This window comes from Lepidochelys kempii, chromosome 17 (genome assembly GCF_965140265.1).
Source record: "Lepidochelys kempii isolate rLepKem1 chromosome 17, rLepKem1.hap2, whole genome shotgun sequence".
Lineage (NCBI taxonomy): Eukaryota > Metazoa > Chordata > Testudines > Cheloniidae > Lepidochelys > Lepidochelys kempii.
In genome coordinates this window covers 10,460,727-10,475,605 of record NC_133272.1, presented here as the reverse complement: position 1 = coordinate 10,475,605, position 14,879 = coordinate 10,460,727, and the positions used below count along the sequence as shown (strand labels likewise).

The 14,879-nt window shown below is 45.9% G+C and overlaps 1 protein-coding gene across 4 annotated transcripts in view; it reads left to right on the top strand.

Moving 5' to 3' along the window:
- Positions 1 to 288: 288 nt before the first annotated feature.
- CLUH (clustered mitochondria homolog) overlaps positions 289 to 14,879 on the top strand; it is a 56,339-nt gene continuing 41,748 nt past the window's right edge. The window contains exons 1-2 of one of the 4 annotated variants that reach the window (XM_073316033.1): positions 506 to 527; positions 12,288 to 13,688. In XM_073316033.1, the coding sequence (XP_073172134.1) occupies positions 12,764 to 13,688 (925 nt within the window). In that variant the 5' untranslated portion in view covers positions 506 to 527; positions 12,288 to 12,763. Of the gene's footprint in view, positions 528 to 3,086; positions 3,146 to 12,287; positions 13,689 to 14,879 lie in introns of those variants that run through there. The other 3 variants (XM_073316034.1, XM_073316035.1, XM_073316036.1) reach the window with 3 other exon arrangements.

Genomic DNA, 14,879 nt, shown 5'->3' with positions numbered 1-14,879 from the left:
TACCCTGGCGTTTACGAGGCTGACAAGGATTTACCTTTCCGTCTGAAATATTCTATGCCTGCTCTCTCAAGACAGATTATTAGTCTGTGTGGAGAGGCACAGATAGATAGGTAGAGTGTAGGGACGGCCAGACAGACAGACAGACTGACTTTGGCCCAGTCTATAAGCCGCCCACGCCCACAGGTTTTTCTGGGCAGGCGCCTGCCCCTTTAAGGCGTTTGGGAAGGCGGGGAGGTGTGTCCCTGCCGCCGAGCCGTAGGCCGCGGCGTGTCAGAGGTCGGGGTGGCGGAGGGGAGTGCGCACCACGTGGGGCTGTGACTGGCTCTGTCCTTCCAGCGGCAGCGGCAGGGCACGGAGTCCGGGGCAGGCAGCGGCGCGACGGGGGCCGGCCATGGTCATTAAAGCGGACGAGATGCCGCCCGCGGCGGCGCCAGCCACGGCCCAGAGCGAGGAGCAGCCGGAGCCCGGGCACCTGAGCAGCAAGCGGCCGCCGCAGCCGGAGAACGAGCCGCGCTGCGGGAGCTCCGGTGAGAGGCGGGGGGCGGGGGGCTCCCCGCAACCCTCCCCCTCCGCGCGGGTGGGGGGCTGCACGGGGAGTGCTGTCCCCCTTCTCAGCCCGCTCCCCTCGGGTGTTGGGGGGGCTGCAGGAAGGGGGGAAGCCCCCCCCAGCCCGCTCCCCTCGGGTGTTGGGGGGGCTGCAGGAAGGGGGGAAGCCCCCCCAGCCTGCTCCCCTCGGGTGTTGGGGGGGCTGCAGGAAGGGGGGAAGCCCCCCCAGCCTGCTCCCCTCGGGTGTTGGGGGGGCTGCAGGAAGGGGGGAAGCCCCCCCAGCCTGCTCCCCTCGGGTGTTGGGGGGGCTGCAGGAGGGGGGAAGCCCCCCCAGCCTGCTCCCCTCGGGTGTTGGGGGGGCTGCAGGAGGGGGGAAGCCCCCACCCCAGGATTCCTCTTCTTGGGTATTGGCGGGGGGGGGGGGGTTTGCGTAAGGAGGAGGAGGGAACCCTTGGTAGTGGGCGGGGAAAAGGGAAGTTATGCAAGCAGGGAGCCAGCTACTCCCCCTCTTCTAGGGGAAGCCCTCTTCTATTGCCTTCTCCCAGTGTATATTGGGGGAAGGGGGGCTGTGCACTGGGGAACGTCCTCAGGATTGGGGGCGGGGGCCTCCTCCCTGTTCACCCTCCCCGAATAGTGGGGTCTGGCCCATAATGCGGAGGGAAGCTTTTGCCCTGTGCACATGTCCCTGAGGTACCAAAGAACTCAGCGAATGTGGGGGAGTCCCCACAGTAGGGAGGGGGCGCCTCAGGTGCAGCCTTCTTCTAATATGTAGGAGAGCAGATTCCTGACTGCAGCAAGGAACCTCCATGTGTTGGGTTGAGAGCTCTCCTCTGCGCTCTGTGTGTAGCCCCTTGTATTAGGAAGTGTGTGAGGAAAGTTGTGCAGAGAGGAAGCCATACTGATTCAGGGGGGAGGCTGCCCAGTGGGGATTCTCTGCCCTGTTGAAGGAGGGGCTGCTTCATGGGGAGCTCTGCTGTGCTTGAGAGGGTTGATTTCCTGGGGATACTCTCGGAGAGTGTACTGTGGCCAACCTATGCTGTGTGTGAGGTCCTGATCTGTATGCTGTAAGCGTCCTGTCCTATTGCATTGAGGGCTGCAGGAGAACAGCTCATAGTGGGAACACCTGTATTGGGTGGATCGCTTGTCTAAGCGATGTTGTACAGAGAGGATCCCCCGACCCTTACTGTTAGAAATACTTTCTGGTGGAGCCAGGACTGTACAGTGGGGACCCTCATCTGTTGCTCTGTGAGAGTTTCCTGTATTGAGGTGTCTTCCTGGGGGGAAAGAGCTGAAGTAGGGGGGCATTAGGGAGTCTGTCTTCTCCCCTTCTCCTGTTCCCTTGCATTGCTATGTTTATCCTATATGAGGAGGTGTTTCTTCACTGGGAGATTCCAGTATATGTGGTGGGAGATAATGGATGCCAAGAATGCAGAGCAGCTTTCAAAGGAGGGAGTATTTAAAAAGGGTTGGCCTGGTCCTGGCCTTAATACACTTGATTTTGCATGAGGAGGTAAAAAGTCTTCCTATCCTTTATCTCCCCACCCCAGCTGGGTTAAAGCTATACAGAAAAAAATCTCCGGGGTTTTATTTACTTTCAGTGTTTAAAAGGAGATCCTGGAGCAAATGATGGGATTGTGCATGGGGGGGGGGAGGGGGATTCTGAATAAATTTGTGAAAGAAATACTTTTTTAAAAGGCTTAGGCCCTTTTCTTTTCTTTGTTGCTGCTCTATTATGTTTTTAATTTTGGCTGGTTCTTTGGATGAGACATTCAGGCCTGGCCTAGACTTGACCACTTTAGATGAATGGTGATCTATCCAGTGCAGAGAGTAAGAGCTCAGCAATGAAGAGGGGAAGAGATTTTAGTCACTATTAAACTTTCATTTGAATATCTATTTAATTTCAATGACTAGCCTTTTGAATAAAGGAAAACTCTGCTAGATTCAAACCCACCACCCTGCAAGCAAGCTGTTAGAAACCACAGTACATCCCTGGGACTTCCCAGAGGTTTTCCCACAAAACTAGGAAACCTAGGATCTGAACTGGGGGGGCTCTAAAGGAAAAGCAAGTGGAGAAGAATCTTTGGTAAACAAGACCTGAAAGATTTTGTAAGAGAGCCAAAAACAAATAAAATTCTTTAACCTAAATCGTTTACACATACTTAATGCTACCTCAGGTAACCCAGTCTGTCCCAAAGAAGAGGCTTAGTGGTGGTTGGAGAAGAAAGGGGAAAGGAGTGACTGGAAGCAAAGGGCTTCTGCTTCTTACCCGTCCAGATTATTTTATTGCTCCTGCCGCCTGCTTTGATTGTCAGTTGCAGGGAGGGGTTTTGCTTGCTTAGTTTAAATTCTTAACCTTCACCCTTCTCTTTCCCCCCCCACCCCCCGTGGACGAATTCCCTTTGCATGGTCTGAGCAGATCTCTTCCAATTCAGTTGGCATCGCTGTTTCTTTAACTTACCCCCCCCCCCAAAAAAAAAAACCAAAAAACAAAACCCTGGGGATCTCCTTCCATCGGCATAAACGTGGAGGAAGGGAACCCGAACCGCTGTGGAGGGGCTGTGAATGACACCACCGCCTCTCCTCGGCGGAAGGGGCCCTGGTATGGGCTGGGGAGGCGCTGGGTTTCCGTGTTGGGGGTCAGAAGAGGGGTTCTGGCTGGGGACCGGGCAGGTCGGCGGAGGAGTTAGGGGCGCGCGGGCAAGGGGGACCTGAGTGCTGGGAGGGAGGGAAGGAAGGAAGGGGCTGGGGGCTGCCCCCCCCCAGCTCGTCAGCCAGAAGCGGGCGGGGGAGGGGGGAAGGGCTGGAACTCAGCATTGGGCTGTCGCGGCGGGGAGCCGCCCGCGGCCCGCCTGGGCTGGAGCCGGGCTGCGGTGGGGGGGGGGGGGGGCAGCGCCTGGTCCTGCCGCTTCCTCTGCTAACGCCGATGAAGGTGACCTTCACTGGAACACACCACTGGGCCGCCGCCCGGGGGGGGGGCGGGGATGTGCCGTCGCTGGTGTGCGTTCTCCTCCCCCCCCCTTATCCTCCCCCTCCCCCCCTTACTCCTCTAAGGCAAGGTCACTAAGCGAAGGGGGCTGCTCAATCCCCTCGCCGCAGAGAAACACCCCCCCCCCATATTCCCCTTGCACGTTGGTCTGCTCCTGGCCTGGGAAGGAAAGAGTCGGGAGCTGGGATTCGCCTGGGGGGCGGAGTCTGATGTGGAGCGCGCAGGACCGCGAGAAGGGAGAGAACACGACCCCGCTCCCCCCTCCACCCCGCGCACACGTGGTAGCTCCCAGTGCCCCGGCTTGAGACAATGTAGCGACCCCGGCGTTCCACGCGGCCCTTGGCAGGGAGCTGCTGGGGTCGGGGATTTAAAGAGACAGCGGCCTCCCTGGGGGCTGGGAGATTAGTGCCCCTGGGGTTCCGTTCTAGGCTTTTGGGGGGCTGCTGCCCTCCCAGCTCCCACACTGACTTGCTGTGTGACCTTCAGCAGGTGGTTGAACCTGGCCCTAAGAGGGATGCTGCCTCACAGGGGTGATGCGTGGCATGGTTAATAAGTGTTAAAGTGTTTGAGGAGCTGAGGTGGAAGGTACAAGAGGAGAGAAAAGAACTGTATTACATTAGGAGAGCAGGGAGGCTTCCCCTAGTATTTGAGAGACTTCAGGTCTGTGTCCAGCCCTGCCATTGACCTGCTGTGTGGTCTTGGGCAAGTCACTTTCCCCCTCAACCTTTCTTTGTCTGTACAAATACCTAGTAAGAGCCCAGCACAATGGGGCCCAGATTTCACTTGCTAGTGTGATACAAATAATGGTTATTCTGCTGTCTCCGCTAGCATAATTGTGATTGCAAAACCACCCAGCAGAGAGTTATACTTTCAGAATTCACTCCTTTTTATGATGCTTTGAGCTTCTAAGTATAGATTTCATCTTTACTTCATTTTTTGTTAAAATCTCTTATCAATAGTCTTATGGTGAATTTGACATCATTATATCAAATAACCAGCCCCAGATTCCTTCAACATGCTGGAATAATGTGCGGACTGCAGTTCTGTGTGAAAGAAGAGCGTATTCTGTGGTGGCTGATGTGGCAGGAGAAGGCCACTTGAAAAAGTTCCCATTATACATCTTCCCCCATTAATGTGGCTTAAGCTACAGTGCAAAGGTTTCCCATGGTCACAGACTCACATTTTGTCTTTGGCAATTGTATTTTTAAGGGGGTTAAATTTCTGATCTTTCCAGAACCTGCTCATGTGTTTACACTATACAAAGTAGGGAGCCATGTAATATGTATAATTTCTTACATGATGAACCTACAACACAAGTACTGAATGCCTAGAAACTTGGCTTTAATTTTGTCTTTGCATAAGGTATTCAGATGAAATGGATGTTTATTTTTGGAGAAATCCTGGTGTCCTTACTCGGGCAGACTCCCACTGATGTTCTGATGGGAGTTTGCCTGAGTTTTGGGGCTTCGTCGTACATTAGGTACAGTTTCAAAATCTTTCTAGAGGGCCATCATAGGTTTGATTCTTAGAGGTGCTAAGCAACTGCAGTGTCTTTTGGAAGTTCCTTCCAGTCATGGATGCTGAACCCTTCTCAGAATCCAGCCCTGTGTTTGTGTGTCTTGAGTTTCATGCTCATGGAAAAAGTGCCTGACTGGCAATTCTAGGATTGATCTGTCCTATCCACGGACTAGGTGCTGCGTTAATAACAGTAGCGGTACAAACTCCCCCATGCACTGCTCTGTCAGTGTGCTGCTGTCTCCTGATTTGGAGGGGAAACTTCTAGGGGTGAAAGTATTATTCAATCCCTGACCTATCTGTTGAAATCACCACTTAGCGCCAGTTGTGGTAATGGTTGACAGGGTTGCTTGTCCAAAGGGAATTGTCCTGAGGCCACTAAACTCACTTCAGATATGTTGTATATAACCATGCAAATTGTATTCCATTGGTGTCAGTGTTTCTGGATCTTAGTCTCTCGCTATTAACAAAATATCTTAACGTTATTGTAACAACTGAAGTCTGAACATTTTTAAGAGCTGTCACAAAATATTCAAGAAGGGCCATTAATCTCAAAAATTAAGTGGCCAGATTAGGATAATTAAAAATAATATGCAGAATAATCCCTCCCACCCCTCCAAAAAAAAAAAAAAGACATTAGAGTGTTTGACAGAACATTGCATGCTCAGCTGGTTATCTATCATCTGGTTGTCCTGTAACATTAAATTTGGAGGCTGCAGGGAGTGGGTAATGGCAGTGCTTAATTTGTAATGAAAGACATTCTGGGGCTCAAGCAATTAGGTGCCAAGGCTCAAGTAATTTTTTTTACTTTCATAACTGACACAGCAAGCCCACTATGAACTGCCAAATATAGATGTGCCAGGGCTTAGCCCTGGCTCAACTGAAGCACTGGGTAAGGGGGATATGGAGCCATTTGCCAATAGGTCTCTAATTCAAATCCATTGCCGGTTGATAGTGACCAGTGATCAGGTTGCTCAGTGATTTGTGAGTGGATGACTTTAGTCCATTTCTTAATAGTCAGATGTTAAAATCACTACCTTCTATTGTCAGTCTTAACAGAGGGGCTCACCCATAGGAATGCTGGGGGTGCACCTGGGAAGCTCCCAATGCTGCTGTCCTTCTTCTATTAGTACTGTGGCTTTCTAGAGGGCCTTATCTTGAGGGCTTTCAACAGGGCACCTTTCACAAGCCCTAAAGACACATTAAAGCATGTATCTCATTTTATAAAACTTAAATCTTAATTTGAAAGGTGCTCAGATTTGTACTTTTTTTTTTAAGTATTGTGCAGAGGGTCTTATAAACTTGAATGTTGATCCCAAACTCAAGCCCTTTCTTGATCAGCTTTTTTGTTTCCTTTAAAAAAGGACATAAAGCAAAGGGTGAGAGCTGTACACCTTGTGGAAGACCTACATCCTAGTGAGAGAGAAGTTTGCACCTATATTTGATCTGACACTTTTTAAATATTGTTTAGCAGTCCATAAGCTGTTGAAGTTTATACCTAAGCCGAAGTCTGTTTGTTTTAGGTGACTGAGTGGACTGGACTGAAGTAATTCAAGGATGCAGGAATGTCCTGTTGAGCGCACATTTTTTTTTCCCCCTTCAGGTTTTTTTTTTCAAATGGACGATGTGTTTGCCATTCCACTAACTTAGTTAAAAAATTACAGTGCATAATCTTGTGCTTCAGGGCATTAACTGATTTCTAGCTGGTGTTGGGTGGAAAAATAATTCCTCTCCAGCATTGCACGATTGGCCAGGTACATTTTGGAGGACTTTCACTTTCTTCTAAAACATCAGGTGTAGGCCATAGGCAGGAGCAAGATACTGCATGCTTTCTGGCCTAAAACCAGTTTACCTATGCTACTTATGAATCCTTCCAACATCCCTGTGATCACCGTAGAGGAAACTGAGAAGTTAAATGATTTGTGCACAGGCACAGAAGGAGTCTGCCAGAGCTGGCATTAAAATGTCAGAGTTCCTGGCTCTCTGTCATGTGCTGAGGTGAGAGAGATCAAGGTTTGGTTCCAGTGTGACAATTTCTGTGTATTGCTTAATAATGTTACACTAATAAGTGAAACGTTACTTTGTTTTAAGCAGTTCCAGTATTGGGTGGATGCTGGGTGTAATTTTGTAGCTGCTGAACTCTGAGTTGGCATTTCATCAGTTACAAGCAATCTTTTCTTTCTCTTGCATGAAGATTGCCTTTCTTTTAAAAACCCGCACGCTGTTTGTTCATGTAATGTTTTCCAGCAAGGACAATTATAGGATAGTTAACCCTTCAGTTTAGTTAACGTATACAAAGTCAAGAGACAGTGAAAATGCATTTCCTGGATTACTAGCATTTTTACTGCTGTCACTGCTTCAAATCTGAGCTTGTCTCATGTGCAGATTTAATAATATAGTCAGCTCAAAGGAATGCTGTTCACCCGACTTCTTTTAGCGCCTCTCGGAGCTGCCTTTCCCCGCTTTCCTAGGTACAACTCCTCTAGGTCTGCCACATGTTCCAGGTACATCTTGTTGCGCCATTAATTTGAACAGGCATTGTGGGAAGACTGTTGTTGAGACGCGAGTGCAGTTGTACAGCAGTAACAAGGTCAGGAGACTGCTGTTTAATCTAAGGATCTGCTATGACTGTCTGTCACTCAACCACGGAAGTTTTAAAAGGGACTGATCTTTAGACTGGAGAGCATTGCTTCTGTCTTAGGTTGCCTGTGAGTGATAGCAATCAGGAAGGAATTCAGGTGGCAACTTTGGAGGCTCTGTTTACTTTCTTGTCACATGTTTGGTTGGTCAATCTAGGCAGTCCGTTATTTTGAGGAGTTATTTAAGGGTCTGACGTTCCTGTATTGTGTTCTATATTTGAAAAGTAACAGTCAGGGGACAGTGTAGGATTTGGCTAGAGCAGACACAGTAGAAGGACCTTGCTCCCTCAGCATTGAAATCCATGACTGGCTTTGTGTTTGGAAGCAGATCCACTTTCAGACACCACTGTCTCTACAGGCCTGTGCACCAACATCAGTGGTGGACATGTCTCCCAGCAGAGAGTCTCTACATGAGGGACTCTTCTAAAGTAACCCTCCCCTTTGCATCCGGAACTCGTGATGCCCTGGGTGGAAATTGTTTGCTAAAATCCCCTCTTGTAGACAAGGCCCTAAAGACTTAATTTTTTACGAGGCCTAAAAAAAGGAAGAGGGAAAAACAATATGAACTTGGGGGAAGGTAGGGAGGGTCTTTATTCTGCCACATTAAAAATCCAGATATGCACATAAAGTAACCAGTCATTACTGTAACTCTCCTCTTCCCTGTTTCTTTATGCTTCAGTTCTCCCTCCCCCTGCCCCATTGCGGCATGCCTCAGGTTAGATTGTAAGATCCTTGGGGCATGGTACAGGTCTTTCATTTGTGCTGCAAGGCACTTAGGCACTGCATAAATAATAGTAAAAACACTGGTTCTCATCTCAGTAAGCACATGAGCATTTCAATTAAACAAGCTTTACTGTACAGACCATATGTCAGCTACTCCAAATGGATGAGCTTTGCGTTTTGTCTTTTTTTTTTTTTTTTTAAACTGCTCTTAACTAGAATAATTTGTTAATCTGTCTTTGGCTCTTAGTAAGTACAGACCTTTTGTCCCTGTAACAAACTCTTTGCCCTTAGGGAGGGGCCGAACTACCTTCATTTGAATAAACTTCATTCCAGCTTTCAGGAAAAGCTATATCTCTGTTACTGTATTTTGAAATCTTTGCTACTACATTTCTGTCTTCTCCCTCCCCCTTACCCTTTCTTCTCTGAAGGAAAATTTTAAAGGAGCAGTCCACTTAAAACAAAATTCCTTATCTGTTGCTAATACTCTTGATTTTTAGAAGTGCCCTTAACCTAAATTTCCTTTTGTAGGGTCTCTTTAACTCCAGAAAACCAAACCAATGTTAAAATTATCCCTGTTCTGGGGTCCAGGTGCCCTAGGATTAGCAGATGGGGGGTGGGGGGGAAATAGGTGCCTATATAAGAGAGAGCCCCAAAAATCATGACTGTCCCTATAAAATCGTGACATCTGGTCACCCTAAGGTGCCCTCACCCATCAGTCTTGTTTCGGGTTTTTTCCCATCCATTTGGGAAGTCAAGACACAGTCTCCTGTAGTTGCTGATATGTGTTTTTTTGAACTTCGCACTTTGCCGTAGGCTCTGGCCTTTCGACACAGTTTGGGAGCAGTGTTTGAACTGTTTACCATTGCAGCTAAGCCTTTTGGCCAGCCAATGGTAGGACCACGTTTTAAAAAAAAATTTTGCCCAGCCAAACTATGCCGGAAATGGTTTGAAATGTAACTCCCAGACTCGGCCAGTGTAGGAGAGGGACCCAAGATGCTAAAAGTCCAAAGCTTAGAAAGCATTTCAGTTACTGCAGGAAAGAGCCTCTGAGCCAGCAAGATTGACGCAGCACAAATGAATGTGGCCTGGAGGGTCAACTACAGCAAAACTATTTTTCCGGTATCCACGAAAGAGCATAAAAGGTGCAAACGTCTACCTGAACTAGAACAGCTCTTGTTAAACATGACTTGAGCATGGTTGGGCCTAACCGATCAGATTCTGGTGTGACTCTACTCTCTTTGAAAGAGTGAAGAATTTTCCCCATTTAAATATCCGTGGTGTTGTATGTAGTGCCCACAGAAGAGACTCCCAATACAGCACTTTCTATCTCGTGTTTACCTCCTGTTTTAACTGGAATGGGCATCGCTTTAGCTGTAGGGTTGATGAGCTTTTTTGGTCAGCTACAAACTACAGGGAGTGAAGGAACTTCACATGATGCAACTCTGTGTGTCCTGCAGCCTCTGGAGACTAAACGGGATGCTTATAACCCTTAATGGTACCTACAGATGGTTTAAAATAAACATGGATTACAGATCACAGGGGACAGCGCCAACACACTTAGGGGCATTTGCTAAGGAAAATGTGTTGGTTGCATCAAAAGAGATGACGGAATTTTAATTTGGAAAGTTGGAACCTCCAGGTTATAGGTGCCCCCGATGGGATGAAGAGAGGCAGTTTCCATGACATCCTGTCTCTCTCGATGGAATCTTAAGGAAATAATCAATCCTCCTTTGAAGATGGCATAAGCTTTTGGGGTACCTATTAAACTTGCTTCCTCCTATATAAATATCACCCACTACAAGTGGAAACCCCCCTCCCCAATGCCTTCACTGTATCTGGTTAACTTTCTTCGAATGAATCTAAAATACTGTAGTTTGTGCTGTATGCAGAACATTCTCTCTTGTTCAGGTCCAGTTAGAACTAGCTGAATTTTGCTGTTTTTATCGAGGATATTTTTTTTTATTGCTCGTCCTTAAACCTCTATTGCCTTTAGTGTGCGTACGAATAGCTTAAATATAACTTGTTCAATCTGAGCTAACAGTTTGGCCAAAATTTCCCCATGGAGTAAGTAGATCCAGCTCCTATGCTAGTTGCATTTGCTTAAATTAGGTCTCTGTTTGGCTCTTTATTTCCAGTTAGGGGCCTTATACACATTGGGTAGAAGTAAAATGATAAAGTTGGTGAATTTACAGCTTTGGTAACTAGAATTAAGTTTAAATTTGTTGCAGTTAGCAACGCCATTTTAAAATGGAACGAGTCTATACCAGGAAGGTCTCTTCTCGGAGGTTGTCTTTTGCACAAAGACCCACATGAACTCAAAGGGTTTTTAAACTGAAGTCTGGAGCATGTACAGCTTGTGCTTCTGTGTATAAGGAGGGAGAGTTGAAGCTGTCAGTATATCTCCCCTGTTTTTTGTGCTTCTGAAAGAGACATTAGTTGGAAGAAGTAGGCGTTTTTAAGCATTTCAAACTTGGCACTATATCCTGAAGATAATGGGGCTTCTCGTGACTAAGGGTTTTCTTAGGCCCTTACTGCGTCTTACTTATAAAAGGGGTAATGAGACAGAAGTCCTATAAAAGGAAATCTGAGCTGCCTCGACTGGATCTGGAGCTAGAATGAGTTTCGGTGGGAGAGATTTTTGTCCTGCTCTTTTAAAAAGGCAAAATACAAGAACAATAGAAGCTAATCGGGGATTTAATTTTGTATAAAGAACTTTCAGCCTGTTTTTTTGTTTGTTTTTTTTCAACCTGTTCATTCCATTTCTTCTTGGCAGGGTGTTAGCTGGAGTACAAAATTCTGCTATGATGATTGGCTCTAACTTCCTAAAATTTTCTTGAGAAATGATTCTTCTGTTATGTATATGGGTGTGGGATTGACTGTTAACAAATGTGTCTATGATATGGTGTAGGGTGAAGACAGACTCTTGAGACATTCACAGCAGAGACCGGACTTATTTTTTACCTCCATAAATTTGGAGTTGGCCTATGTATACATGGACATAGAGTTCACAAGAGTGAATTACAATTAAACTAGATACAAATATTTAACATTACTTAAGCAAAACTGAAAGAAATGCTTTGACTAGGAGCATAAAACTTGCCATTGCAGAGTCAAATCTTCTGGTTCTTCAGACTGAGTATCTATCTTGGAACATGACTTTCTTATAATCTTCCCTGAAAAGGTTTTTTCCCAATGTAGCTTTCATTAGAGGATCTGTCTCCAAAGGAAAATAACTGTCCAGTAACACCACAGAAGCAAATATAATTAAGAGCCTACTAGACACTTTACTAGGGCACATGTACCCACGCATTAGTGGTGCTTATCCTGAACTGATGTATAGAATAGGACAAGAACAAGGAGGGTGGTCGGGTTATGTGGCTTAATTTTGTCCTTTCAATACTCTTGTCTGGCAACTTTGATTTGTATTGTAGCCTATTGAGAGAGTAGAGTTTTTAGTGCTCTTGTTACAAGGTGAAAATTTATAATCTACAACTCCTGCAAAGTTACAGGGGATTCCTAAAGTTAGTTTGAAACAGAGGCGTTTTGTGGGGCCAGAAAACTCATTTGGCAACTCTCTTTACCTCGTTCGCTCACCACAGTCCCTTTTTATGCCAATCCGGTTTATATGGATGGCTCTGCATGAGCCTAGGCGTGCCATAGTAACTAGCCTTGTTTTGTAATTCAATGCATCTTATTTGTTGTTAAACTTGGCAGAGCTGAAATGCTGTAACATGGTCCCATACTGCATCGGTACAGAGCCTGCTATCACCATTCTATTTATAACTCATTGCTGGGCTTTAACAGTCAGCCCAGTATCCTCTCTCTCTTTCTTAGGTACTTTGAAGAACTTTGATTTTTTTCTCCTGTCTTTGGGGCAGCAGGAAGAGGAGGAAGTCTTCAGCTTTGGGGAACTTTCCTTTTACTTTGTGGATGTCCTGGCATTCTGCAACTTGATATTTTGAAGACCGAGGCAGAGATGTTCCGAAGATGAAGGTCACTGGAAGGAACTTTGGGACAACTCCCACTATGGTGAATTCAAGGTTTAAATCTGCGTAAGATATTAGAAGGGAAGAAACAGATGAATGTTTAAGAGAATATTTTCTTTATTCTCTGACATAGGTCTCTTTGCGTGCTGGCAATCTAAATTATTAGTCTTGTGCTTTTTGTCTCATGGGGTTCAAGTAAGAATTTTCTTAGAAAATCTGATCAGCTAGCTACGTGGCGGCATTAACAAGTCCAAACTGTAGATGATGTGAGACCTGTCTTTGTTGTGTACTTAATATATGTGTACAAACGAGATTGCAAACAAAACTTACTTCTCCTGTTTGGTCTTTTATCTGTGTAACCTGTAATCATGGGAAACAGTATCTTTGCAAATTGCTGCAGACATGTCACTGATCTAATCTTCCAGACACACAGCTTTAATTCGTCTGAGAGGGCCCCTCTCTTACCCAAATCTCCCATTAGTTGCACTGCACCTCCTGATGTCTCCCTCCCTGTTCAAATGAAGTTAGATGTCTCGGAAGCTTGCAAATGCATGCCACTGTATCCGGACATTATTCTCAGCAATGCATCGAATGAAAGTCTGCAGAAATGGCCAGAATATGTTCAAGGCTTACCCAAGGAGAAGGGCAGCGAAGAAACTATGAAGGCCTCTGAAAACAGCTGCTCGAAACTCAGTGTTGCTGTTGCTAGCTTAATAAAGCAGGCAGAGGCATCTTCTGCTCTGGCCGTCCTTCCTGTCGACCTTGAGAAAGGATCAGCTACACAGTTAAATTATTCTCAGTCACTTGAGGCCTGCCAGAATTGCGGGAAACTTGAGGCCAATGGCCCAGACTCTAAATCGTGCAACCAGGAAGAGCCTGTTCCAGCTGACAAAAGAGCTGCAGCCCACAGAATGCCTGTTGTTGATTGGCAGCAAAACCAAGACCTCTCTAAAAGGGGAAAAGCCTCCAATTTGGAACCATCGTTAGCCGCTCCAGGTGTCCAATTAAAACACAGAACTAACGTTTCTAACTTGGGGAGCTGTGAAACGGTTGAAATGCCTGAATCTAATCTCTCTGGAAAGGCTGAGAAAAGCCAGAATATCCAAGAGACAGTCTTGTCTGTTGTTACAGATGAGAATACACATATGATCCAGGATAAAAGCACTTGTTACTTACCGACCAATCCTACAATTGACCTAGATGATGAGTTAAACCTTGATCCTGATCTTGAAGTGAGCACACTGCCATCAAAGCAGAAGAAGAGGAGGAGGAAAAGGAAGCTTTGTTTTTTAGGTGCTTGGGGAGTGACTTTTTATTCTTCCGGGTGTGGGTGTGTTTTTATATATATATAATGCCCTTATGAGGGGAGAGGTATGCTGGGAAGAAGTAAAGTTCCATTCAGACTCTGTATTCACTCCCTTAACGATCTCAAAACTTTTTTTCCTTTTGGGCTGAAATATCCCATGTTTGCTCTGTCACAAGGTGACTTTATTTGTTTATTTATTTATCCCTTTGTTATGTGCCAGCATCCCTTTTGCACAAAAGCTTTTTCCTTTTTCCATTTTATGAAAGCAAACTTTCCTCAGGCACAGAACTCAATCACTGCAATCTAAACGTCTGACTTCACAAGTGACTAGGGCTCAGTAAGGAATAGTTGCGGTATGAAATTGCAAGGTTGTGATCTTTTAAAGAGATTTTATGTGTTCAGTGGGTCTCTTTCCTACGTGCAGCTCTATGGTAACGTGCAAAAATTGCAGGTTTGTGTAGAACTATACTTAGACACAAGATATTTTAGGGTGGCTAATTTTTAAAATCCAAGTGTGCATTTGCACTTGTGCAACCAACTGGGGTTATTTTTTGCATCCAGCTCCCTCCCCTGGCTCTTTACAAGAGTAAGCTATTGCAGTGTTAAATTTATGCATTTATACACAGATTAGGAACTGCACAAGAAACACTAACGGTCTGCATATAGAACCAGTTGGTCCTATTTATTTTATATATTGAGGCACGATGCGTACTTATGGGCAGTATGGATGAGTGAATATGAAAATTTTGTTCCGCGTGTGTAAATATAACATGAAGTTTACAAGCTAACTTTTAATTTCTTCTTTTGCAGAGAGGTAGCATGATCTGATGACTAAAGCCTAGTAAGAGAATGGAACCCTAACCGTGGGCCAATGTCGCGCTCAGGGTGAAGTTCCGTGGTTAAGGCGGGGAAGAGAATAAACACTTCTGTGGCCATTTTCCCCCTTTATTTTTATTTTTCAAGGTCTAGAATGTTCAAAGTGGTGGGTGGGAGGATGTTGTCTTTGAGGTTGTGAAAGATACCTGCTAAATATGGTCTTCCATGTGATTCTGCCAACTATATGTGGCTATCGCCTGTGCATACATAGTGTCATAAGGTGTGTGGTTAGACCAGAGTGTGTGCAAACTTCTGCATGAAGAATTAAGGTATTTAGTCTGATATTCCTTTTATTTTTAGGC